The 25,064-nt window shown below is 54.4% G+C and overlaps 2 protein-coding genes across 22 annotated transcripts in view; both read right to left on the bottom strand.

Annotated features, from left to right (window-relative positions):
* MADD (MAP kinase activating death domain) overlaps positions 1–10,876 on the bottom strand; it is a 49,167-nt gene extending 38,291 nt beyond the window's left edge. For 16 of the 19 annotated variants that reach the window (XM_056138940.1, XM_056138931.1, XM_056138922.1 and 13 more), the window contains exons 1-7: positions 10,364–10,406; positions 7,179–7,303; positions 6,035–6,640; positions 5,412–5,715; positions 4,796–4,927; positions 4,159–4,272; positions 2,787–2,867 (exon numbers count right to left, since the gene is read on the bottom strand). In XM_056138940.1, the coding sequence (XP_055994915.1) occupies positions 2,787–2,867; positions 4,159–4,272; positions 4,796–4,927; positions 5,412–5,715; positions 6,035–6,640; positions 7,179–7,240 (1,299 nt within the window). In that variant the 5' untranslated portion in view covers positions 7,241–7,303; positions 10,364–10,406. Of the gene's footprint in view, positions 1–2,786; positions 2,868–4,158; positions 4,273–4,795; positions 4,928–5,411; positions 5,716–6,034; positions 6,641–7,178; positions 7,304–10,024; positions 10,050–10,363; positions 10,407–10,573; positions 10,595–10,798 lie in introns of those variants that run through there. The other 3 variants (XM_056138873.1, XM_056138881.1, XM_056138863.1) reach the window with 3 other exon arrangements.
* An 882-nt stretch (positions 10,877–11,758) lies between these two features.
* Positions 11,759–22,850, bottom strand: NR1H3 (nuclear receptor subfamily 1 group H member 3). 3 transcript variants are annotated; one of them, XM_056135267.1, is made up of 11 exons: positions 22,787–22,850; positions 22,434–22,551; positions 21,676–21,755; positions 21,044–21,229; positions 20,428–20,694; positions 18,994–19,202; positions 18,719–18,898; positions 18,413–18,512; positions 12,854–12,967; positions 12,547–12,641; positions 11,759–12,238 (listed from the first exon to the last, which is right to left on the bottom strand). In XM_056135267.1, exons 3-11 carry the CDS (start codon positions 21,716–21,718, stop codon positions 12,092–12,094), a joined length of 1,341 nt encoding a protein of 446 aa, XP_055991242.1. In that variant the 5' UTR covers positions 21,719–21,755; positions 22,434–22,551; positions 22,787–22,850; the 3' UTR covers positions 11,759–12,091. The 3 variants fall into 3 exon arrangements, with proteins under 3 accessions (XP_055991242.1, XP_055991258.1, XP_055991249.1); XM_056135283.1 differs by lacking the exon at positions 22,434–22,551 and having other exon boundaries at positions 22,787–22,843; XM_056135274.1 differs by lacking the exon at positions 22,787–22,850 and having other exon boundaries at positions 22,434–22,595.
* Between the last annotated feature and the right edge of the window lie 2,214 nt (positions 22,851–25,064).

Raw genomic sequence — 25,064 nt, forward strand, 5'->3', positions numbered from 1 at the left:
CCTTGGCTTAAAGCAACTCAATCAGATCTGAAGTCCAGGTCAGCCAAGAAATCTGGTTTCTCAGGGGAACTCTATGTGGAAACAGTCCACTGAAACGGTGCAAGTACAGAGTCTCTAAGGGGCCTAAGGAACCCCGAGCCTCATATGCTCAGTGCTTCTGACCTAATGTGACCCCGTAGCACGTACCAGGGGAGGTGCGGCCCCTCCTCTGGACTAACAGAGCTACCTTTTATTTTCCATTTTGTTTTTGGGCCATACCTGTCAGTGCTCAGAGCCTATCCTTGGCTCTGCATTCAGGGATTACTCCTGGCAGGGCTCGGGGGACTGTATGGGGATCAAACCTAGATCTGCCATGTGCCACCATATTACTGCTCTGGCCCCCAGCAGTGCTGCTTTAACAAGCACAGGGATCACAAGGGATGCCGTCAAAAGGAGGATTTTGATTCAATATGCCTGGAGGGATACCACATTTTATTTTTTGCTTTTTTGGGTCACACCTAACGATGCTCAGGTGTTACTCCTGGCTCTGCACTCAGGAACTGCTCCTGGTGGTGCTCAGGGTACCATAAGAGAGGCAGAGTATTGAACCCAGGTCAGTCGCATGCAAGGCAAGTACCCTACCCACTGTACTATTGCTCCGGCCTCTGATTCTACATTTTATATAAAGTCAGGAGATGCTATTGTTGCTGATCATAATTTTATTAATAATTAATAATCAAGGTCTGTAGAGAGATAGTATAGCCTGCCTTGCACATGGCTGACTCAAGTTCAATCCCCGGTACCCTATATAGTCTCTGGAGGAGTGATTTTTGAGTACAGAGCCAGGACTAAACCCTTAACATAACCAGGTGTGGCCCCCAAACAAAAACAAACAAAAGACTAAGAATACAGAATCAGGGGTCATAGAAATACAGGAACAGGCTGAGCATATGCTTTGCATGAAGGCGACCCAAGTTGAATCCCCAGCAGCACTACATATGACCCCAGCACTAAACCAGGATTACCCCTGAGCAATGCCAGTGTGAGTCCCCTCCCCCCAAAAAAAGAATAAAAAATTAGTATTTTAATTGTGCCTCATATTATTTGGATTGCAACTGCTAAAATATAGCAGCAATGTTTTTGACCAACTTACTGAGAAAACTTAATAAAAGATGGTCCAGTGGGTAAGGCATTTACTTTGCATGTAGCCATACCCAAGTTTGATCCCCAGAATCTCATATGTCCCCCCCCCCCCCCCCCCCGCCCCGTGCACTGCGAGGAGTAATTCCTGACTATAGAGCCAGGAGCAACCCTTGAGCATCCCCAGGTGTGACAAAAAAGAAAAAAAAATAAATAAATAAACAGAGTGGGTGGTTAGCTTCCTCTTTCTCTAATTAATTAATAAAATAAAAGATGCCTAATTGGGGGGCTGAAGCGATAATACAGCAGGTAGGGTGCTTGCCTGGCATGTATCATGCCCAGGTTCTATCCCCAGTGCCCCATATATGGTCCTCTGAGCACCTCCAGAGTAATCCTTGAGTACAGAGCCAGAAGTAACCCCTGAGCACTGTGAAGTGTGGCCCCCAACAAACAAACAAACAAAAAAACAAATACAGAATCAAGGAGCTAAGAATCTTAATTCCCAGGAACATTGGAAGTGTATGAAGCTTTAATCCTGAAATTGATCTTGTATAATAAACCCAGGGGAGAGCAAAAAAATGTTGATGATAAAGTATGATTCCATAATGGAGTATTACAACCATTCCATCTCACTGGTCCTAGGAAGGCAATAACCAAAAATGAAAACACAGCAAAGTAATATCTTCTGTTTTCACAGCAAATCTAGAGAACTGATTGAACTTGTGATCTGCGGGAACAAGATACTCTATTATATCAGTAGTGAAGCAGAAAGAGATGATACAAAAAGACCCAGATAAATATAAAAACATAACATACAGGCACTTCTAAGTAACCCAGACAACACAAAGAGAGTCCTGAAGACCAGTCAAAGGAGAGCAGGTATTGCTAATAACTAGAGAGCTAGCTACTGGGAGACCCACAAAACACAGAGAGCAGCACAGAGGAAGGCATGGAGTAGCTGCCTTGTTTTACCTTCAAGTACTGTGTTCAGCATGCAGAAGAAGAAGAAAATTCATCAATGAAAATGCATTTAAAGGATTACTGAAAGGGATTTGAAAGGAAGGATTTTCTAGGGATTTTAGTAGGATTCTATATGGTTATATGCCAAAAAGAAAATTAAAAAGGAGCCATACTGCCCAAACTACAACTCCCACCTTAGACACAGAAAGAGGGCTGCAAGGCCAGAAAGAATGGTAGATGTGACAAGAAACTGGCGGGGACAAGAAACAAAGTAAAGGAGTAAGCACCGGGCTGGAGCAATAGCACAGTGGGAAGGGTGTTGCCTTGCACGCAGCTGACCCGGGTTCGATTCCCAGCATTCCATATGGTCCCCTGAGCACCGATAGGAGTAATTCCTGAGTGCAAAGCCAGGAGTAACCTCTGTGCATTGCTGGATGTGACCCAAAAAGGGAAAAAAAAAAGGCATAAGCACTGCGGGTGGTGGGGTGGGGATGGGGGGCACAGAGACATCTGCAGGAAACTGAAGGACCCCTTTTGAGATGTACCAGGTCTGCGGCCATGATTTCTCCCCTGGAACTGCATGGGACAAGAAGCTGGCTCCTCCCATCGCTGTTCCATAATTGTTGGGAATGTCTGTCTTGTCTGTCTGCGGGCCTTCAGCAGTCCTGTGGCATTCACGCCCCCTGGTTTTCTCCCTCTGCACCTACCTGCTTTAGATGTTTCTTCAGCTCCAATGACTCTGGCTCTGGCAGGACAGGAAGTACGTCAGCATTGGTGGGCGCAATCACCTACAGCAGAGAAACACCAAAGGCAGGGCTGCAGCAGGCTCTGCTGTGAGTCTCTTCCGCAGAAGGGTGAGTAGCAAGACTGGGAAGTTGCACCAACAGCCAAATAATACATATGTGAATAAGTTCTACACACATGTATATGAGATGTTTGCACATATAAGCATGGTATGTATACACCCCTGAAAGGATACCTACCTGTTATCTGCGACTATCTCTAGATAATGCAGTGAGATTTCTCTATCATTTTTTTGGTATGTGTTTTGTTTTGTTTCAACCATACCTGGAAGTACTCAGAGCTTATTCCTGGCAGTCCTCAGGGAACCATATAGGATATCAGGGACCAAACCCATGTCAGCCGTGTGTAAAGAAGTGACCTATCCTGGGCTGGAGCGATAGTGCAGGAGGTAGGGCATTTGCCTTGCACACAACTGACCCGGATTTGATCCCCAGCATCCCATGTGGCCCCCCCAAGAACCGCCAGGAGTTATTACTGAGTACAGAGCCAGGAGTAACCCCTGAGCATTGCCAGGTGTGATCCAAAAAACAAAATAAACAAAAAGAGAAGTGACCTATCCACTGTATTATCGCTCTGGCCCCTATCACTATATATTTTTTTTATTTCACAATGAATAAACAGAAAGAATTCCTACTGAAGTTTGAGTGTATTCACACTGCAGAATGTTAATGTAAAAAAAATAGAATGGTAGTTCAAAGGACTAGAGCACAGGTTCTGTTTGTGGCAGCCCTGGGCTCAATAGTTAGAAGTGCATGGTTCCTTCCACCCCTCAGCATCATCAAAACAAAAACAAAAAAAATGCAAGACAAAAATTGAAGAGGGGCTGGAGCAATAGCACAGCGGGTAGAGTGTTTGCCTTGCACACGGCAGTTCTGGGTTTGATTCCCAGCATTCCATATGGTCCCCTGAGCACTGCCAGGAGCAATTCCTGATTGCATGAGCCAGGAGTAACCCCTGTACATTGCAGGGTGTGACCCAAAAAGCAAAAAAAAAAAAAATATATATATATATATATATATATACACATATATACATATTGAAGAGAGAGGCTGGAGAGGTAGTACAGCTGCCTTGTATGCAGCTGACCCAGGTTTGATCCCCAGCATCCCATATGATCCCCCAAGTACTACCAGGATTGATTCATGAGTTGCAAAGTCAGGAGTTACTGCTGAGCATCACCCCAATGATGAACCCCAATCCTCTCCACCCTCCCCCCCAACAAAAGAGAACCCAATTTTCTTCTAGAACTCTGCAGGCTTCAGCAAAGAGACTTACCCTATTGCTGTCCAGATCCACGAGCCACACATCATCTGGCATTTTGAAGTCCAGCTTGTAGAGGAAGAAGCTGGCAGGGACTCCAATGATGTAGGGGGTTGGAGCCAACAACAGCTGCGGAAGGCAAAGAGGATAAGAAACAGAAAAACAACACCAATCACAGTCACTGACTGAGGCAACACAGTCTGGCTACGGAAACACAGGTTCACATCCCCAAACTTGTAAAGGGAGATGTGTTTCAACGCTGAGGCTTTTCAGGCTTTAGAAAGGAGAGATGCCGTGGTTAGGTGACACCCATGAGGGAACTGCCAAAAGCTGAGATTCACGGGCTACAAGAAATAAGAACCATCTCCAGCACAGGTCAGTTTAAGTCAAATCAAACTGTACAGACAAACAGGTAAAAATCAGAGGGGCCAGAAAGATAGTACAGCAGGTAAGATGACTGACCTGGGGGTTTGACCCTTGGCATCCCATATGGTTCCCCAAGCCCTGAGCAGAGCCAGAAGTAAGCTCTGAGTATGAACAGATGTGGCCCAAACATACAGGGGCAGACCTCGGAAGGTGAGCACCAAGGGACTTGTGACACTGAGCCTTCTCCCTCAGGACTAGCAGTGCAGGAAGCCACGTGGCACCTCACCTGCTCAGCGGACGCCATGCACGTGGGCAGCAGGGGGATGACAGGAAACATGTACTCCAGCGGGTAAATCATGGCCACGAAGGCCATCACGGACATGGAGAGTGCATTGTAGTCACGGGACTGAAGCACCACCTGCGATGGCCATTCCAGAACGGGCAGCAGCAAGAGCGGTTAGGAGAGAGAAACGCGTCTGTTTCACCATGCCTATGGCCCCTGAGGACTCACCCCCACCCCCACGTTTCTTGATGCTCCCCCAAGACCCCCTTTGCCTGCACTTTAGCGATCCTCCCTCCAGCCACTCCTTCCCTGCCTAGTTCTTGTGCCCCAAGCCAAACCCACACCCCGGAGTGAAACTGCCGGTACTCCCAGTGCATTGGGTTGGTATAGCTCAGGAAAAGCCCACTGACTGGCCAGGACCCTGAGTGCAGCCCCTACAGTGCAGGACCATGATCGACCCACACCTATTGGGCTCCTGCTGTATACCAAGCTAACTGTGCTAACTCCTGCAGATACAAAGACGGCCAAAATGAGGCTGTGCTCAAAAAGCTCTTAGTCCAACCTCTGCCTTACTTCGTGGTCCTCACCCAAGAAAGGTCTAGAAAGCCAGGCCTCTCACCTTGTGCTCTAACAGGATGCAAGTGAGCACCTGAAGGCAGGCCTCCACACCGAGGAGTTCCAAGGGAAGGTGCAGCGGGAAATCCACGAGGGAGAACCGAGAGGGGTCTGGGAGGGCGAAGGTCAGGGCCTGCTGGAGGTCCTGGGGTAGAACTTCAATGTCTACTCGCTTCTGCCCGGAGACGGGGACAGGGGAGCGCAGCAGCCGGTAGATCCAGGCCTCAATCTCGCGGAGGTCGTGCAGCAGGGCACTCGGCTTCTCCTCCACAAGCAGTGACCCAGTGAAGATGCGCCACATAGTGTCCCTGAAGGGTGGACAGTAGGGGGCAGGCCTATGAGCGCTCTCTGGGATCAGTGAGGACCTACCAGTGCCCTCTGGGGAGTGCGGGGAGGTGAGCACAGGCAGGTGCTGAAGAAAGAGCTCCCTGACCTGCCCCCAGGGAAGCCGTGACTTGGCAGCCTGCTGCCCTGGCACTTCGAGAGCACGCACACAGTCAGTTTTGGAAGGGATCAGACTTTTTAAGGCTCGGGCCTCAGGAAACGTGCCCTCCCCTCACCGACCAAAGAGCCCTTGGCTCTCCACGTGCCTCCCCTGCACCCCCACAATGGCCACGGCCACCCTACCTCTGTATGCCTCGAGGGATGCCCGGCTTTTTGGCCAGCAACCGCTCACTGCAACAGTCCACCAGACGCTTGAGGGTGTAGAGACACTCCCGGAAGGTGGAGAAGAAGGGGTAGTGGCTGAGCACGCACAGCGACGTCAGGGTGCTGTTCCGGGACCGGCTGCCACCCTTGGCCCGGCGTTTGGCCCGAGGAGACTGGTTGACATCTGGGGTGGAGTCAGCACTGGGCGGCTGCAGGGACGAGCCGCTCTCTGAGCTCTCATTGCCCCCAGTGCCAGTCTCTTCCGAGGCCCCGGGGGCCCGGGGGCCTTCCTTCCCTCGATGCCCCATCCCACCATCCCCCTTCTCCTTAGGCAGGCGTTTCTGGAAGGAGCGGTAGAAGTTGACACAGATGCCATAACGCGTGACGCCAGTGTCCTTGTCCGTGAGGGTGAAGACAAAGGAGGTGTCATCCCGTAGGCTCAGGCGCCGCTGCCGCACGCTCAGGCAGCCCTCTGGCTGGCAGAAGAACACGACATCGGGGGGCAGGGGAAATTCCGCATGATCCTCCAGTGGGTACCGTCGCAGCAGCTCCGGGGTCTGAGCCACACTGTCACTGCTCGGGTGCCTGGGGAGCAGGAAGCTGGATGTGACCCCGCTCCCCACTACCCCCCACACACACCCCACCCCGTGAAGAGAGGCTGCTCTTCCTACTGTTAACCATGGCTGGCAAAGAGCCACGCTATTAGCATAGACAAACTGTGGGGCGCTGGGAAACAGGAGCACTGCTGGCCACCTTCAGCCTGTGGGACTGAAGCCTCTGAGGCCAAGGGACAACACCCGGAGACGTAAAATCACCAACACCTTAAGATAATTAGCACCTTCCAGGCCTTATCTGTTGGTCAATTATCAAAGAGGCCCTTCTGTTTTTCCTGTTTACCAAAGGAAGGCCCTGGGCTGAGCCAGCGCAGAGCAGAGCGCTCTGTGAGGGAGCTTCCTGGTCTTCTTCGTTCAGGCTCCAACCCTCACTCTGCTTCTCTGGGCTTCTCTCACCTAAGTATCAGGGTCCCTCTCAGGTACCGCGCTAGGGGAAGGAGGAGACGATGGGAAGGGGAGAGGGAAGCACATGATGCGATGACAAGACCAAAGAAGTAATCCTTGGTTACCTAGCCCCCACGATCACTAGATAGTCCAGCAGCCGAGGACAGAACTTCTTCTTCTGCACCATGGTTCCGACTCATCCATTCATCTCAGAGACACAGGGAAGCAGCAAGTGTTGGAGGGAAGAATTCTGCAAGTCCAAAGGAAAATTCCAGATAAGCGCCGGATAAGTGCCTGCTGAGCCTAAGGCACTCGTTCTGGTTCTGGGGCAGGTGGAGGTCACAAGCCCTCCAGTTCAGGGCTGCAGATTGGAGGGAACCCGACACCTTTCCCAGCCCCCACTTCTGCCCAGGCTTAGAGTCAAATGTCTCCATGGGTCCCCTCCCCACCCAGACACCAGGCTACTTTCCCAACCTGGCCCCCGAGGCTGTTTCTGACAGAGACGGGGCTAATCTAACAAACACCAAAGTCACTGGCAGGACTGTACCAGGCCATGTCGGGACGGCTTGAATCAAGCCAGGCTCTCTAAACAGCACTCACCCATATTCCAAGCTCCAAGACGGCAACCTAATTACTTGCTGTTCCTGCATTTCACTTTGGTGCCACATGAATTCTAGCATATAGACTGTATAGTTTAATTGCACTCAGACAGTAACAGCAGCTGGCTACTCTGCCCCATGTGATTGCAAATGGAGAACATCTGGGCCCCAAGTGCTTCCTCTGAGCCATTTCTCTCCCCTCTTCAAACAAGAGAAGGGACCCCAGCGGCGCCCGCCACGGGCTCTGCCCTTGGTGCTGAATCATGGTCTTTCCTCCTCTGCCGGGGTGCCGGGCTGGAATCAGTTGAAACAGTACACCCACAGGAGGCCTTATCCTTCTCTACCTCACAGAGATCAGCAATAATGCAGAAACAAAACAATTCTATATGGGCAGGGAGAGGAATCCATAACCCAAAGCCCCGAATCAGGAGAAGCTGACATGCCACAATCATTTACTTTCTACTGGGTCTTCGTACACTTCTCCTCAACAAAATGCCTCTTCCCACCCCTCCCGGGCTATTTCCAGCATTTACAGGATTCCAGCTATGGCCCTACGACGACATTATTCATGATGCACACACAGAATCCCATGACACTGCACGCAGTCTCACGCCACTCTCTTCTTTGCTGCCGCGTAAACTCCCGTACTCAGACACCCTCCCTGCACGCTGAAGGCCCTACTGGACTCAGGCCACTAGTACAAGCTTTTTTTCCTCCACTAGTAATTTTAAAAGACCTATTTGCAGCACCTCTCAACTCCTCAAAATATGGTCCCGTCTTCCCTTGCTCCCAATGGAGGACCTGCAGGTAATCGGATTCGGTTTTGTCTCCATAGCGACTCTGGCTCCCAGCACTATTTATAGCAGAACCACAGTCCCTCCCCTGCCTGGTGACCGAACAGTGCTCGCAGCTGCTACTCCAGTCGGCCAGGACCAGAACAATTCACTGGTCTTGAAGCTAGAGGCCATGCGCCCAGAGTTAGCACCTACTATCAGGTTATCTCCCCCCACCCCATCTGTCTCTAGCTGGCACTCTGTCCTCATGCTAGATTATGACAGAAATATCTCAGTAGAAGAGAATCAAAACAAAGTTCCCCCAACGAGCCATATACTTATTTCTTGGCATCACAGCCCTTGCAAAAAGTGTTTTGGTTCACCCCTCTGTCTCAGAGCCAGCAGCCAACTGCAGAAAGCAGGGACCTGAGAGGAAGGAGCTTCTCCCAAGCACAATGACACGGGGAGGGAAAACAGACATGACGAAAGCATCATTCACTCCATCAAAAGAGTCCTATGGAAAATGCCCAGGGCTAAACACCACTGTGCCTCCAAACAATGTACAGACCCCTGGCTCCAGATGCAAGCTCCAAATATCAGTTCACACACAAACCAGGAGACCTATCTCCCCCAGATCTCAAAACTCACACCGGAGGCGTCTTCTAGTACCCTATTTCAATCAGCAGGCCTCTCACCGGGGTGGGACCCCAGTCCCCCTCCACTGAGAATCATTTGCTAGATCTCATGTCATTGGCATGCTGGACAGTACCCGTGTCCCTGAGGGATCCAGACTGCAGGTCTGTTCGAGCTACTAGGGATAAAGAAAGATCTGCCTTTGGTTAGTCATGCAGCAAAGCTAGGCACCGTTTTCTCTCTTCTTCTCTCCCTGCCCTCAGTGCTCCTCTAACACACACTCTGCCTTGCTACACCCCCAGATGCAGACTCAACTGTTTCACTAAGCAGAGACACCCCCACCCCAGCCCTGGTGCCCAGTTTCCAGTATCCCAAAGGCCCACTCGGCTCCCCAAGCATCCCCAACTGCTCAAGTCCGACCTCACCAGCCACTCCACCCAGCTGCAGGCTTAGCAGCGACAGGCCTCCCAGTGCGATACATCTTTTCCAGCCTTACCGCGGCCACACTAACCAGCCCTAGGGGTTGGTCCCTCGCTGGGGGGCAGGATGTCAGCGTAAAGCCACCGGAACCCCACAGCGATGTGACATCTCTGCTGACGTGCGCGTGTGCTCTCCTGCCCTCCTCCCTCTCCCCAGGCAGTGACCTTGCAGGCGCCACGGCCCAGACTGGTCCAGCGTGGGGGAGATGCAGGGCATAGGGGCAGGCCCCGCGCTAGGGCTGGCGAGGAGGAGGAGGAGGAGGAGGAGGAGGAGGAAGAGGAGGAGGAGGGGGGCGGGGGGAAATGCGGGAAGCGCCGGTGGCACGGACGATGACATGGTGTCTCCGCTCTCCCCAGCAAGCCAATTGTGAAACCCCGAATTTTAAAACCAACAGCAAACGCTTGTAGTCTCAGGCGCCCCCAGACGTTTTCTGGGGGGGGGGGGCAAGCAAATCCGCGGCAGGCACAGGCACAGGCAGACGCTTACCTGGCGCGGCCCGCCGGCTGGTCCGGCTCTGCCCGCCCCCCCCCCTCCACCTGCTGGACAGCTCCCCCCGCCCCTGCGCCCCGGAACCGGCGCGGCCCGGCCAGAATCCAGCCCAGCGGCAGCGAGCGGAGCCCAGACGCGCAGCCCGCACCCCCCCCCCACCGCGGCGGCTCGGGGCGCCCCCTCTTTCCAGGCCCGCCCCCTTCCCCGCGAGACCCCATGCACCCTCACACTCCTTTCCGGCCTCCTGGCCAGCCCTTCCGCCGAGCCCCTGCTCCCGGCTAGGGCCCTCCGGGGTCCTCCCCCTACCCCACCCCCTGGGGACCCCAGTCTCCCTACCTCGCCAGCCTCGCGGGACCGGCCAGGCGTCGCCCAACGGCCCCCCCCCACCCCGCCCCGGCAGCCGCTGTCGAGTGACCGGGGCTCCCGAGCGCGGGCGCCGCGCAGGGCGCGCGTCAGTTCCGCGTCTACACCGGCGGGGTGCTCGTACCACCCGGGCTGACAGGCTGAGGGAGCGCGGCTGAGGGGGGACGGGAGGGGGGGCCGTACCATTCACCCTCGGGATGGGGGCGCCGGGGCCGGCCCTCGCCGCGCGCCGCAGGGTGGAGCCGACGTGAGGAGGGAGCCGGCTGGGCGCCGACGCGCACACCTCAGCCGTGCGGGAGCGGGAAGGCGCCACTGCGCGCGCCCGGGGGAGGCCCCGCGGCCCGGCTGCGGCTTCGGCCTCAGCAGAGACGGTAATTCGGCGTGGAAGCCGGGCCCGTTTCCACGCACTGGAGAGTCCTCGGGAAGCGACTGCTCCAGAGAAACGGCCCCTGAGACCTTCGGGGTGTCTCCCAGACCTGCACACTGACACCTGGCCTCCCCCCCCTCGCTCGGTCATTTGGAAGCGCCCGGCCACCTGGGCTGGCAGCCGGCGCCCTGGCAGTGGAGCCTACCAACGCCGGGGCGGGGGTGGGTCGAGCCGGAAGGCGGGGCCGCCCGGTTGGAGGGCGGAGCCTCCTGAGCCGGAAGGCGGGCCTCCAGAGCCCGGGGGCGGGGCCGCCCGGGTGGGAGGCGGAGCCTCCTCCATCGGAAGGCGGGGCCTCCTGCGTCGGAAGACGAGTCTCCAGAGCCAGAAGGTGGGGTCTCTGTGCCGGAGGGCAGGTCCCCTGCGCCGGGGGCGTGGCCTCCCAATTCGGGGCGTGGCCTTCTGATCTAGGGGCGGGGTTATTTATATAGGAGGCGGGGCCTCCTGCGCCTGAAGGCCGCGGCCTCACCTACGCGGGGCGCGGGCCCAGGAAAGAGCACGGGGCCCGCTGGGAGGTGGAGTCCCATCCTACCGAGTGGCCCAACCCGGAGCGGAGCAGCCTCCCCGCCCAATACCAATAGGAAAATGAAGGTCTCACATATACAGGAACGTAAGCGTAAGAGAATGGCTGGGGCGCTGTGAAAATCCAATGCGCCCCTCCCCCGAGACTAAGGGATCCTACCTGGATCTTTAAAGGGGAACGACGGGGCTTCTAAAACCTCTGTTTTCAGTTGACCCTTATGGCGCCCAGGGTCTGTAAATGACGCACCCCCACAACCTCCCCAAGCCAAGGCTATTGCCTGCAGCCTTCCTTTGAATCTGGAGGCAAACTGTAAATGACACCCGCTGCCCTCCTCCGTGGTCCAGCCCCCACCCCTCTTCTGTTACTCATCTTGTTCTTGCTGTACAAACAGTGCCAGACCTGTCAGCAAAGCAACCCGAGACATTTATGGCCAAGCCGCAGCGTGACAGTGAAGTTCTCATGGGTCTCGCCGGGGTGGGGGGAGGAAACAGGAAGTGGTGGGGGTGGGATGGGCGGGACCCAGAAGAAACTTGTGCAAAGCCTGGGTTCAGCTTTTTGGTGGGGTCAGTATAGTTCGTCGAACGGGCTTTAGCAGGATTTCCAGTACCCAGCAGCCACGGAGCTCCCAGCCTTTCGACGCTCCTTTAATGTCACGTGATCATCTCCTTTGCCTTTTGCCAGCAATGTCTGCCCTTCTCTGTGGGCACCACCTCCAGGAGGCAGCTAAGCCTATTCTCTGCAGCAGGGAGAAGAGTCATTCGTGCACATCCCAGATCTCGGAGAGCAGCGGGGGCAGCTTTTTGTCTTGCAGGCGCAGTGCAAATACTTGCTCAGAGTGGACGCTGCTCAGGGTCCGGAGGCTCACCAGTTTCATTAGCATCCGTGGGAACATCAGTCGATCCTGGAGAAGGAGAGGAGCACGTCCAGTCTTTGTCTCCCCCAAGGAAGCGCATTGTCAGTGCATGCTGTGGTCAGAAGGAGGGTTCTTGGGCCAGAGCCATAGTACAGTGGGTAAGGCATTTGCCTTGCAGGCAGCCAACCCTGGTTCAATCGCCAGCACCCCATAAGGTCTCCTGAGCACAGAGCCAGGAGTGATTTCTGGGCATAGCTGGTTGTGGCCCAACCCCTCCCCCCCAAAAAAAAGAAGGGTTCTTGGAGGGATTGGTGGATCAGGGAAGCATCCTATGGAGAGGAGGGAAGGAGACTCACATGGGGGTGGTGGATGGAGACATAGGCATGCAGAGCCTCCACATATGTGTGTTGCAGTCTCTCTACCTGGAGCTGGTCCTGCACGTTGGGCCGATCTACAGGTCACCAAGAGAGTTGAGGTGTAGCAGGTCTGGCCAAAGTCTCACTCCGTTCCATGCCCCAGATCACAACCACCAAGTCCCACCCAACCTCTTCCAGCCCCAGAGAGCTTGCACAGGACCCCATTGTGATTCCTGCCCCAGACAGCCTTCCGACTGCCTCGTTGCAAATCTCCTGTTCCGTTTCCCTCAGACCCCCTCCTCCGCACCTGCAGAAAAGATGCTGATGGCAATGAGCAAAGCAAACTCGGCATCATTGAGCTGCAGTTCATTCATGGCTCTGGAAAACTCGAAGATGGGGTTGATGAACTCCACCTGCAGCCCTGGGGAGGCAGAAGGGAGGCTGGAACATGTGGCCTGAGTGGGAGGAATTGCCTTCTCTAGCCCTCAACTCAGGAAAATATGAGAAACTCTAAAAGCATCTAGAGGCTTTTTAGTGTAACCTTAGGCAAGTTTATTTTCTTTTCTCTTGGCTTTTTTTTTTTTTGCTTTTTATTGGGACCACACCCGGTCGTGGTCAGGAGCTACACCCAGCTTGTTGCTTGGGGGGCCGTGTGGTGCCAGGGATCAAACCCAGGGCTCCCACAAGCAAAGCATGCACTCTAGCCCTGTGAGTCATCTCCTTGGTCCCCCTTGGAAAGATTTTTTTTAAAGTCATGTATAATCAACAAAGTATACTTTATTTTATTTTATTTTATTTTATTTTTTTGCTTTTTGGGTCACACCCGGCAATGCACAGGGGTTACTCCTGGCTCTGCGCTCAGAATTACCCCTGGCGGTGCTCAGGGGACCATATGGGATACTGGGAATTGAACCCGGGTTGGCCGCGTGCAAGGCAAAGGCCCTACCCGCTGTGCTATTGCTCCAGCCCCTGGACAGATTTTTTAATCTCAGCTGTGAGATGTAAGTTTCTAAATGTGTAAGATTTTTTTTTCTTTTGGGGTCACACCCAGCAATGCACAGGGATCACTCCTGGCTCTGCATTCAGGAATTACGCCTGGCGATGCTCAGGGGACCATATGGGATGCTGAGAATCGAACCTGGGTCAGCCACGTGCAAGGCAAATGCCCTACCCGCTGTGCTATCTCTCCAGCCCCTAATCGTGTAAGTTTATTGAGAGGCCAGACATGTAGCTCAGTAGCAAAGCACAATCATGGCAGGCAGGGATTTGATCCCAAATGCCATCAGAAGGACTGGAGAGAGAAAGAGGGAGAGAGAGAGAGAGAGAGAGAGAGAGTGTACTGGGGTAAAATGCATGCACTGACCCCAGTTTAAGCACTGCGTATAGTCCCCTAAGCACTGCCAGGAGTAACCCCAAATCACTCAACCCCCCCCCAATAAAATCCAAATACCACAAAAAAAGACCTGTGATGTTTAAGTGATGGATCACATAGAATCCTCAGCACTGTGTTCAGCACACAGGAGGTTCTGAATAAAATCATAATAACTCAGTCCTTTTAACTAGGGGCTATTCCTTGTGATGCCATATGGTCTCAAACTCGGGGCCTCACACATGCCAGGCATGTGTTCTACCATTTGAGCTCTTTCCCTGGTCCTCAATTCTGTTTTTCTTCTCAGCGTTCTGGTGCCCCGCATTACTAGAAATAGAGTCAACCTGGTTTTGTTGATAAAGATGCCTTTCTCGAGCAAGTCCCTTTACAGATTCGAATACCAGAGAGAGGATGCAAGTTTCACTTCCCAGGGTGGTTGAGGGGGTGGACTCTGGTGCCAGACAGCCTGAGTCTTAGCTCTACCTTTCACTAGTTTGTGTGGTCCGGGGTAAGTTATTTTAGCTCTCTGGGCCTCGGTTTCCCCCTCTGTAAAATGGAGATGAGAATAGGAGCTACCTCAGAAAGCGTCTCTAAAATAACAAAGAGCACAAATGGTACCTGCTAAAGAAGCATTTGTGAAATGCATGAATTAGAATCAAAACAAGAACCCGCCTTCTTGCGGAGCAGCTGCAGGCCTGGAGCGGGGACGCCGAAAGCACGCTTCTAAAGAATGCTGGCCAAGCCTCCCAGCCCACACTGTCCCCTAGGCTTTCTCGATTTCTTTTTAGCAACCATCTGCTAACTTTTCCATTCGAGGTTTCTTCATTAGTCACTTCCTGTACTTTCACCCTGATGTTTATCAAGCGTGTTTATCGATGTCCAGGCCTCGCTTAAGAGGGCATTTCTCGGTGATCCTTGGGATGGTGCTGAAGAGCCCCTTCATATATGGGACAAGCTGGTTTCAGAGTTGGCATCTGCCCCTGCCTGGGAGTTCAGCTTTTGTCCCCTGAATGGATGCCTCTCCAGCCACTTTCGTGTCATCGGTCACGCCTAGGCACAGTGGGTGGCAGGAGCTGGCATGAAGGAAGTGCACCCCACAAAAGCAAGTCCCTTTTCTCCTCACTGACGACATGAGAGATGAAAGGCAAATATGGTGATGTCAAAGTGCTTCTAGAAACGAGCCCATAGAAGGGCAGACTCAAGGGCCAGGCCTGCCTGAGCTGCAGGAGCAGGCAGACAAGATATAGGGCAGCTGGGAGGCGGGGATGGGGGGGGGGCATGTTGGGGTGACTGCGTGGGCAGGAAGATGGAATGGGAAGAGAGCCAAAATGAAGAGGAACAGGGGTCATGCTGCCAGGGAAGGTAAGCTGGCAGACAAAGGGGGCAGTGATGGCCCTTTTTTTTTTTTATTTTGGGGGGAGTTTCCCAAGTGTTGCACAGGGGTCCCCAGAGGACTCCTCCCAGTGGTACTCTGCCTGTGTGGGCCTGAAGGTTTGGAGCTGTCTCAAAATTCAGCGCTGTTCAGGCCAGCGATGCTGGGGGCCACCAGTGTCATCCTAAAGGTGCTTTGGGCACCCTGTGGTGCCAGGATTGAACTTGGAGCCTCCACATGCAAGTCATATGCTCCAGCCCTTTGAGTTACCACCCTGGCCCCCAAAGCTGGGCTTTTAAAACTGGGGGGAAAAAGTCCTGAAGTTGGGGCTGGAGCGATAGCACAGCGGGTAGGGCATTTGCCTTGCACGTGGCCGACCCAGGTTCGATTCCCAGCATCCCATATGGTTCCCTGAGAACCGCCAGGAGTAACTCCTGAGTGCAGAGCCAGGAGAGACCCCTGTGCATTGCCAGGTATAATCCAAAAAGCAAAAAAAAAAAAAAAAGTTCTGAAGTTGACCCATTGAAGAACCTCTGGATTCAGGCAGTGTCCAAGAGCCATAGAAGGCGAGAGTGGCCATCACGGTCCTGTCAGGCCCTTCAGTTTTAACAAAGCTTTCTAGGGCTGGAGCCATCGTACTGCGGGTGGGGCTCTTGCCTTGAACATGGCAGACCTGGGTTCGCACCCCCAAAGTCCGCCAGGAGTGACCCCTGAGCGCAGAGCCAGGAGTAAGTCCTAAGTACTGCCAGGTGTGGCCCCAAAACAAACAATAAAAGCTTTCCTGGAGTGTCCCACTCTGGAGTCAACCAGATGTTAACCTGCTGGTGCATAATTTATGGATCCTCCCATTCCCCCGCCCCGCCTTTTTCCCTATCTCTCCGTCTCTGTTCCTTCTTTCTCTTTCTCCTAAATAAAACTCTAGGTGTGGAGCCAGAGTGATAGGACAGTGGTTATGGCATTTGCCTTGCTATGCAGCTGAGCGGGGTTCGGTCCCTGGCAACCCATATGGCCCCAGAGTCCAGGCGGGAGTGATCTCTGATACTGATGTGATGGGGTTGAGATCTGAAGTCAGGAAAACTATACACATGGAATTTGATTATGGCTGATTGTAAAGTTGGGAGCTATGAATAAATGTAAATTATAGTACCTCAAAAAAAAACAAACTAGAAAACGCCTCTAGGAGTAAAATAAAGGGGCCTGAAAGCTGGCTTGAAGGGCAAATGAATGTGGCTGGGGCCCTGAGCACCCCCCGGAGAAACTCCCAAACATTGAGCTTTAATACCTGCGCAACAGCTGGGCTGCTCAGAAACCAAGAAGCCAAAAATAAAATTGAAAAAGCTTTCTAGAAGGACTAGAGCGATAGCACAGCTGGTAGGGCATTTGCCTTGCACACAGCTGACCCAGGTTCAATTCCCAGCATCCCTTATAGTCCCCTAAGCACCACTAGGAGTAATTCCTGAGTGCAGAGCCAGAAGGAACCCCTGTGCATCACCGGATGTGACCCAAAAAGAATAAATAAATAAATCTTTAACAAAGAAAAAAGAAAAAGCTTTCTCGAGGCCAGAGAGATAGTACAGTGAGTAGGGTGCTTGCCTCACACTGGGTGTACAAGTTTGATCTCCGGCAACCCAAATGGTTCCCTGAGTCCTGCCAGGAGTGATCCCTAAGCACAGAGCCAGGAATAAGTCCTAAGCACTGCCAGGTATGTACCTGACTCCCCCACCCCCTCAAAAAGATAAAACACCCCAAAACTTCCCTGAGGGTCCAGAAAGAGAGTTCAAAAGGCTCGGATGCAGGCCTGAAGTCCCAAATTCAATCCCTGGTACCACATGGTCCCGAGCACCACGTTTAGCCCTGGAGTTCCTCAAGCACCACTGGGAGTGGCCCCCAGTCACCCTGAGCACTGTTTGGGAGCCCTCTCTCCCCATCAGAAAAAAGTCCTCTCTCCTAGAGAACTCACAGGGTGCCCTGAGTTGGAACAGTAAAGAGCCTGTGAGTTGAACCAAGTTACCAGAAATCAAAGATTTCCTTGACCCTGACATGGAAACCAGCACTGAGAAAGAAGTCGGAGCATCCAACCCATTTCACAGACCTGCCTCTGAAGGTGATAAACTCCTTGGTCTCCTCTCAATCCTCCGTTTACCTCCTTCTACACCCGCCTTAACCTCCCAACCCCACTCATAACAAACCTGAACAGCAGCTACCTGTTAAGAAACCCATAAGCGTCATCCTAAGAGCCTAAGAGGACATGTTTGCCATATTTCAGCAATGGCTTCCCGGGCTCATCATAAAACACAACTGAAGAAGTACAGGGGAGAGTCAAGGAAATGAGCCAAAAGGTTGGAGCACGTGCCTTGTACATAGGCGGTCCAGATTCCCTCCCTGGCACTGCATGGTCCCCTGAGCACCAGCTAGAGTGACCTCTGATCAGTGAGCTGGGTGTAGCCCCAGAGCATCATGGGGGTGGGGGGGGTGCATGGCACAAAAACAAACAAAGGGGGCGGGGGACCAGTTCTTGTGATCCTAAAGAGCACATGTGATTTGTTCACCATCCACCACTGGAAGGTTCAGTGTGGTGGTTGTCAAATTTTATTTCCTAGCTATAAAATCTTTTCCTACAGCACTGGGGGGTGAAACTCAGCAGTAAACAGCTTGCTCTGCACATGGTGAGGTCCTGGTGAGGTCCTGGTTTTGATCCCTTGCTCCACAAAACAAAATGATAAAATAAAAATGGTTTCCTTCAGCCTCAGCATCCTCTCTAATGCAGAAACTGTAACCTACTGTCCTCAAAGGTAACACATCACTGGAATTCCTTCTGGTTCCTTGGAATGCGGTTTGCAGACCACTGTTCCAATGCAACCGAGGACAAGGAGCCCAGGGGAGATCAGGGGTTACTCCTGGTTCTGCACTCAGGAATTACTCCTGGCGGTGCTGAGGGACTAGACGGGATGTTGGGGATCAAACCCGAGTCAGCCGTGTGCAAGACAAATGCCCTACCCACTGTACTATCTCTCCAGCCTCGATCCCTCCCTTCTTGCCACAGTAAACCTTGTCCCTGCCACTTTGGAACCACCGTGGCCCCGTGAGAAGTGTCAGCCCCATCCCTTTGGGAGGCCAGTTCTCACCTGCTTTGGCAAAATCTTCCCGGTTGTAGCTGAAGTCCTTGAGGAACGTGATGCTCTCGCTGCCAGGGTTGTAGCGCCGAGACGTCTCCAGGAGCATCACCTGCGCACCAGCAGCAGCCCTAGGTCAGGGACTTGGGGATCGGTTTTGGCACAGGGCAGGGCAGAGAAAAACTCCAGCCCCTCAGCCCTACTTCCTCGGGCCTTGAGTCCCCCAGCGAGTGGGCTGAGACCACCGCCTCCCACACACACACACACCTCCCCCCCCCCCCCCCGAGTCTCCCTTCCCCCGTGGCCTCTGCCAGCCACCTCGATCGCCGAGGTCTTCAGCAGGGCGATCTGGTCCTCCCGGCTCAGCTGCAGGAAGCCAGGCAGCTGTTTGGCGAAATCCACAATCTCCTGCACCGAGACGATGGCCAGTTCGGTGAAGTGGGCAAAACGCTGCTGTCGGACCTCCCGGCTCTGGGGGTCGGGTGCCATGGGCCAAGGCTACCGTGAAGAGCAGGGAAACCAGATGAGTCTGAGTCAGACCCGGAGCGGGGCACTCTGGGCACAGCCTCCGGTCCCCCGGGTCCCGCAGCTACCGTGACGCGAAGCTGGTCAGAGAAGGAGCGGCGGTTGCACAGTTGCTGGGCAGCCACCAGCTTCTCGATCATGCCCAGCTGCTCCGGGCTGAGCTGGGGCAGCGCTGGGGGTGGGGAGGAAGTTCGAGGGGGTGCGGAGGTGCCCTGAGACTGCTCCTCCTCTTGGCGCTTCAGTTTCTTCAGGCGGATCTGTTCTTCCGACAGGACACCTGTGTTCAGGCCCAAAGTGAGGTGGGGAGGCTGGGGGGCCCCCGCAGAGCAAAGCATGCAAGGGAAGGGAAGGCAGAGAACTGACCTGACTGATTTAGGAAGATTTAGGAATTTTCTTTTTCTTTTTCTTTCTTTTTTTTTTTTTTTTTTTTTTTGCTTTTTGGGTCACACCCAGCAATGCACAGGGGTTACTCCTGGCTCTGCACTCAGGAATTACTCCTGGCAGTGCTCGGGGGACCCTATGGGATGCTGGGAATAGAACCCGGGTCTGCCGCGTGCAAGGTAAACGTCTTACCCGCTGTGCTATCGCTCCAGCCCCAGAATTTTCTTGATTTGGGGGTGACATTTGGCGTTGCTCGGGGATGATGTGGGGGGCAGGGATTGAACCCAGAGCTATCACATACAAAGCACCTGAGTGAGCTCTTTAAGCCATTTCCTCGCCCTCCCTTGCCCCCAGCAGAGATTTTTTTGGTGTTCTTGTAATTATTGTTGATTTTTTTGGGGGGAGGGAGGAACATCCAATTGTGCTCAGGGCTTACTCCTAACTGCATGCAGGGATCATTCCTGGAGGGACACGGGAGAACCATATGGGATGCTAGAGCTCGAACTCGGGTTGGCTGCAGGTGCAAGGTAAGCATCTTAACCCCTGTACTATCACTTCAGACTCTGCCATTATTTGTTTGTGGGGGGGTCACACAGCGGTGCTTACGACCCATGATGCCCCATGATGCACAAGAGTCACTCTTGGTGTTACATAGGACCATGCAGTGCTGGGATCAAGCTTGGGGCTCCTGCAATGTGAAGTGCCAACTCCAGCCTTGAACATTACTTCCCCTAAAAGACCCCAATTTCAGATGGAGATTTTAACCTGCATGCATGGGCTGGAGTGATAGCACAGCGGGTAGGGGCTTGCCTTGCACGCTGCCAACCGGGTTCGATTCCTCCATCCCTCTCAGAGAGCCTGGCAAGCTACCGAGAGTATCCCACCCACACGGCAAAGCCTGGCAAGCTCCCTGTGACATATTTGATATGCCAAAAACAGTAACAAGTCTCACAATGGAGATGTGACTGATGCCTGCTCGAACAAATCGACGAACGATGGGAGGACAGTGCTACAGTGCATCCTTGGGCTGACCAGGAGGGCCCGTGGGCTCGGCTGTCGGCACCCCATCCCGTTCACAGACTCCCATAACCTACCCCCAGACTCTGTTGCCCAATACTCACACTCTTCCCGCATGCCGGCCTGGCGGCATTTGCGCAGGCGACACTCCTGACACTTGCGCCGCATGTAGGTGTCCATGGGGCAGTGGCCCCCGCTGTGGCACAGGTAACGGGCCCCCTTGATGACGCTGCGCCGGAAGAAGCCCTTGCAGCCCTCACAGCTCAGCACGTTGTAGTGGAAGCCGGAGGCCTTGTCCCCGCATACACTGCACAGCTCGTTGCCCAGCATCTTGGGGGCTGGCCCCTTCTTCCGTTTCTGTGGACGGAACTCTGGATAAAGGGAAGGACCATCACGTTCCTCTCTAAGGAAGAAGCATGGTGTCCTGCCGGCCCCTGCCCTAGCCCCACTTCTCCCGAGGGGCCTCGATGACATGCAGGCTGGCCCATCTGGTGGCCCCTGGGTGTCCCAGGGATTGTCACTGTGTCCGTGGCATGCCTCACCCCAGGCTCGAGAGAGCGGGCCTGCTCTCCCAGTCTATAGACAAAAAAATGTGGGCTCCCGGGCTCTATAGCCTTTACGATGAAGCATGCCAAGGCATTCTGGGTCCAGGGACCCCCCCCCCCCGGCCACACACACACACACACACATACACACATCTCACATCCAGGAGCTCCTTACCTGTGGAATCTGGGGGGGTTTCCACCCTGGGGAGTGGGGCCGTGGGCCCTGGGGCCCCCAGGCACCCCCGCAGGGGGCGTCCCATGGATAGGGGTGAGCTGGTCTCCCTGAGCACACAGCTGCCGCCTCCTGGCGCGGGCCCGCTTGCATCTGGAGCCTCCGACTCCCACAGTGCAGCTGCTGAGTCTGGACCCCCAGAGAGAGATCCCAGGGCAGCTCAGGGCGGCTCAGGGCGCCTCCCGGGAAACTGCAAACTCCTCTCCGCCCGCAGAGGGCAGCAGAGCCCCGGCACAGACCTGGGCCCCCGAGCTGGCGTGGGCTGGTTAGCCCCTTGCACCTGGACACCTTGAATGGGATCTTAACCTTTGACCCCCAGGGGTGGGGTGCGGGTACAGTGCCTCCATTTCAGAGCCCGGATCGAACTGCTCCAGGCGGCTTGGACCTGTCCACTCCCCCAGCAGCCAGGAGCCGGGACTGAGGTGGGCTGGGCACAGGGCCACATGGCCGGCTCTGGACAGCCACTCTCCAGGGCAGGGCAGGGCAGAGGCGGATAGAGACGGGGCGGCGGGAGGGAGGAGAGGGGCAGGGGCCTATGCTGGGGAGGGGGTCGGGGGTGCCGGTGGGAAGCTTACCAGGAGAAACGGCGGGCACAGGGGCCTGCAGCCACAAGGACATCTCTTCCTGGCGCCCTGGACATTACCCAGGGACTGTCCTGCAGTGACAACCCACGTCACCCACTCCCAGAACAGACCCCTTCCCCGGCCTCCGCTCCTTTCTCCTTACCCTGCCTTCCTCGGCACCGGCACCCCAGTACCCACTAATGCCTGCCTGCTGAGTGACCTCTCTGCCAAGGCTTTGCATGCCTCTCTCACCGTTGCCCCATGGGCTGGGGAAACTGAGGCTCAGAGTGCGTGTCTGTTGCCTCCAACCACACAATTTGGCCGTGTCCAGTCGGGCCACTGACACGGGTCTCTGTGACTTGAGGGTCTCCCCTGCGCCCCCACCCCCCCCCACCCCCCCCCTTTTCTGCCCAGGCATATCAGGGAGCATTTGGGCATACCTTCCCCCGCTCCTGTCAGCGACCCTTCCCCCTTGCTTGGGTCCTGGAGGCAGCCACAGCTGGGCAGGACTGGGACACGGGCCCCAGGACACCCCACCCCGAGAAACAGTCACGCTGCCGCCATGTCCCAGGTCCCAGCACAAACCTCCCAAGTCCAGTGACTCCAGGGCACACGCTTCCTGCCCCCACTGCCCCGGATCCCACAGGGCCTGACCCTCCCCATCACTGCCTTCCCTGTCATCCTCCCTCCCTTCTCCCCAGTCCCCAGGGAACACCCCCCCTCCCAAGCACCCCGCTTCCTGCCCTTGCTGGTGCTGAGGATGGACCCACCGCTCTCCCCAGACCGCCAGGCTCCCTGGCTGGGCCGGGCAGTCTCAGGAGCCCCCTGGCTGGGAGAGGAGGAGGATGCAGAGCCGGGGCCAGTGAGAAGTCGAGCAGCAGAGGGGGCCTGGGAAGGAAGGTGGGGAAGGGATGAGGGGAGGGACTGCCCAGGGGTCGGGCCACCGCCTCTTCCTGCCGGTCCTGCAGATGGACGAGCCCTGGCCTCTGGGCCCCCGCCCCCAAGCAGCTTCCCCAGCGCTGGCTCCTCCCTCGCTGGACCCCCTCAGCCTGGCGCCACCCGGGAGGAGCCCCCCCCACCTCAGCAGTCACGTTTCCCCTCTCTCTCCCCTTCCTCTCCTCACCCCTGCGACTCTTAGCTGCTCTTCCAGAAGGACGGCCTCCAGGACACCCCCACCCCGATCCCGGCAGCCTCCAGAGGCGGGGCCCTCCCCGTCCATAGACACCTCGCGGAGCAAAGGTCCCGGCACAGCCCAGGATTGCGACATTGGTCTCAGCCTCCTTCCCAGCCTGCCTCCTCCTCCTCCTCCTCCTCCTCCTCCTCCTCCTCCTCCTCCTCCTCCTCCTCCTCCTCCTCCTCCTCCTCTGGGCCGGGGCCAAGCACTCTCCCCGCTAGCTCGCCCCAGAGGAGTCCCTGGGGAGGAGAGGCAGGTGCTGGGCCAGCCGGCATTTCTGAACACGGTGTGTGGGAGCGGGACAGGCCTCGGGTGGGGGTGGGGGTGGCACCCAGGTGCCAGCTCAAGGTGGACCCGGGGCGGTCAGCAGGTCCCCTCCTCTGGAGCCACAGCCAGGCATGGTCTAGCTGGCTTGCACTGCACCTTTCTCAACTGCTCCCCATTTCCAGGAACATGAGCTTCACCCCTGAAGGCAGAGACCTGCTTTCTTTTCCTTTTTGGGTCACACCTGGCTAGGCTCAGGGCTTACTCCTGGCAGTGCTCAGGGGACCCTTTGCCGTGCTGGGGGTTGAACCCAGGTCAGTGACTTGCAAAGCGAGTGCTCATGTGTCCTGTCTTTCCAGCCTGCCAGAGAGCTGTTTTCTTGGTTTTTCTCCCCCAGAATCCCTGGAGCGGGGCCTGCTAGCTCCGGGGTCTGGGCAGGTGCTGTGTTCCCAGCTCAGAGAGGTGGGAAAACAAGCCACGTGCTGTGAGTTTTGTCTCTGCTGGTCCCGCCCATCAGATTCAGCTTGGCCCACAGATTGGGCAATTGGTTTAGGGCTGGGATTGTCAGTTCCAATCCTGGCCTCGCCACTTACCTGCTGTGATGGTGATTAAGCAAGTTACTTAAGAAGTCTCTAAACCTCTGCTTCTCTATTTTAGAAATAGGAAACATCATCAAGGCTCCTGATGGAAGAACAAAACACCTCAGTGCCCTAGGTGTTCCAGGAACAGGATTTACTGTGTCCTCCAGCCTCCCAGCTGGGGATCTTCACATTATCTGGAACCTAGAGGGGAGCCCCATTAGCCCTTTGGGGCTCAGTTAGTTTCTTCTTTCTTTCTTTCTCTCTTTCTTTCTTTCCTTTCCTTTTAACTAGCAAAATCAAATTTATTCAGAACATATTGTGTGCATTTAAAAAATAATTTTCGCAACATACAATAACATAAAGATCACAAAATAGATACAGAATATCAGACATTTTACAAGTACAAAGTACAATGCAGGGGCTGGAGTGATAGTGGGTAGGGTGTTAGCCTTGCACACCGTTGACCCGGGTTCGATTCCCAGCATCCCATATGGTCCCCCGAACACCGCCAGGAGTAATTCCTGAGTGCATGAGCCAGGAGTAAGCCCTGTGCACTGCCAGGTATAACCCAAAACGCAAAAAAAAAAAAAAAGTACAACGTATAGTAGGAGTTTAGTAAATATGGTACTTTATCATATTTACTGGTAAGACAATTGAAGCATAGTTTATTGCTGATTATCACATACCCAATAAAAATTAGTGCTAGAATTTAAACCCAAATTGGTCAGATTTCAAAAATGCTATTCTCAAGTAAATAGAAAAATAATCTGTAGTTAACAAATTCTGGATTTTAGTCACTACTGCTCTGCCTTTGCTAATTCACTTGACACTGAGGACCTCTCTTTTCTCCTTGATTTACAATACTGTTATGACAGGGTTTCAAGAACACAGTGTTCAACACCACAACCTCCATTGTCTCTGCTGTAGCCTGTCCTTCAGAATCACTACTTCCTCTCGAGTAAGAATTGTGCATTCTCAGCCCAACAAATCTCACACTGATGCTTTCAGATCCTAAAACAACAACAACAACAACAACTGATGCTAGAGCCCCCAACTCTAAAAAAATAAAGTTGTTTTTTTTTTTTTTTTGCTTTTTGGGTCACACCCGGCGATGCTCAGGGGTTACTCCTGGCTCATGCACTCAGGAATTACTCCTGGCGCTGCTCGGGGACCATATGGGATGCTGGGGATCGAACCTGGGTCGGCCATGTTGACTGCGTGCAAGGCAAACGCCCTACCCTCTGTGCTATCACTCCAGCCCCCAAAAATAAGGTTTTTTAACTGCCAAGGGACACCCCATGTAATATAATAGGTTTGTTGCTTTTTATCCCATACTTTTACCATTACTTATGCAGCAAAGTGTCCAACTTCCATCTGTAGAC

This window comes from Sorex fumeus, unplaced genomic scaffold (assembly GCF_029834395.1).
Source record: "Sorex fumeus unplaced genomic scaffold, SorFum_2.1 ptg000007l, whole genome shotgun sequence".
NCBI lineage: Eukaryota > Metazoa > Chordata > Mammalia > Eulipotyphla > Soricidae > Sorex > Sorex fumeus.

What these genes read in the sequence shown, in the direction of transcription:
- NR1H3 (XM_056135267.1), bottom strand. Translation starts at nt 21,718, where the DNA reads ATGTCCTTGTGGCTGCAGGCCCCTGTGCCCGCCGTTTCTCCTG. An exon ending in TGTGCCCGCCGTTTCTCCTG is followed by an intron (nt 21,230 to 21,675) that starts GTAAGCTTCCCA and finishes CTGGGGGTCCAG; the next exon opens with ACTCAGCAGCTGCACTGTGG. An exon ending in TGAAGACCTCGGCGATCGAG is followed by an intron (nt 18,513 to 18,718) that starts GTGGCTGGCAGA and finishes GCTGGTGCGCAG; the next exon opens with GTGATGCTCCTGGAGACGTC.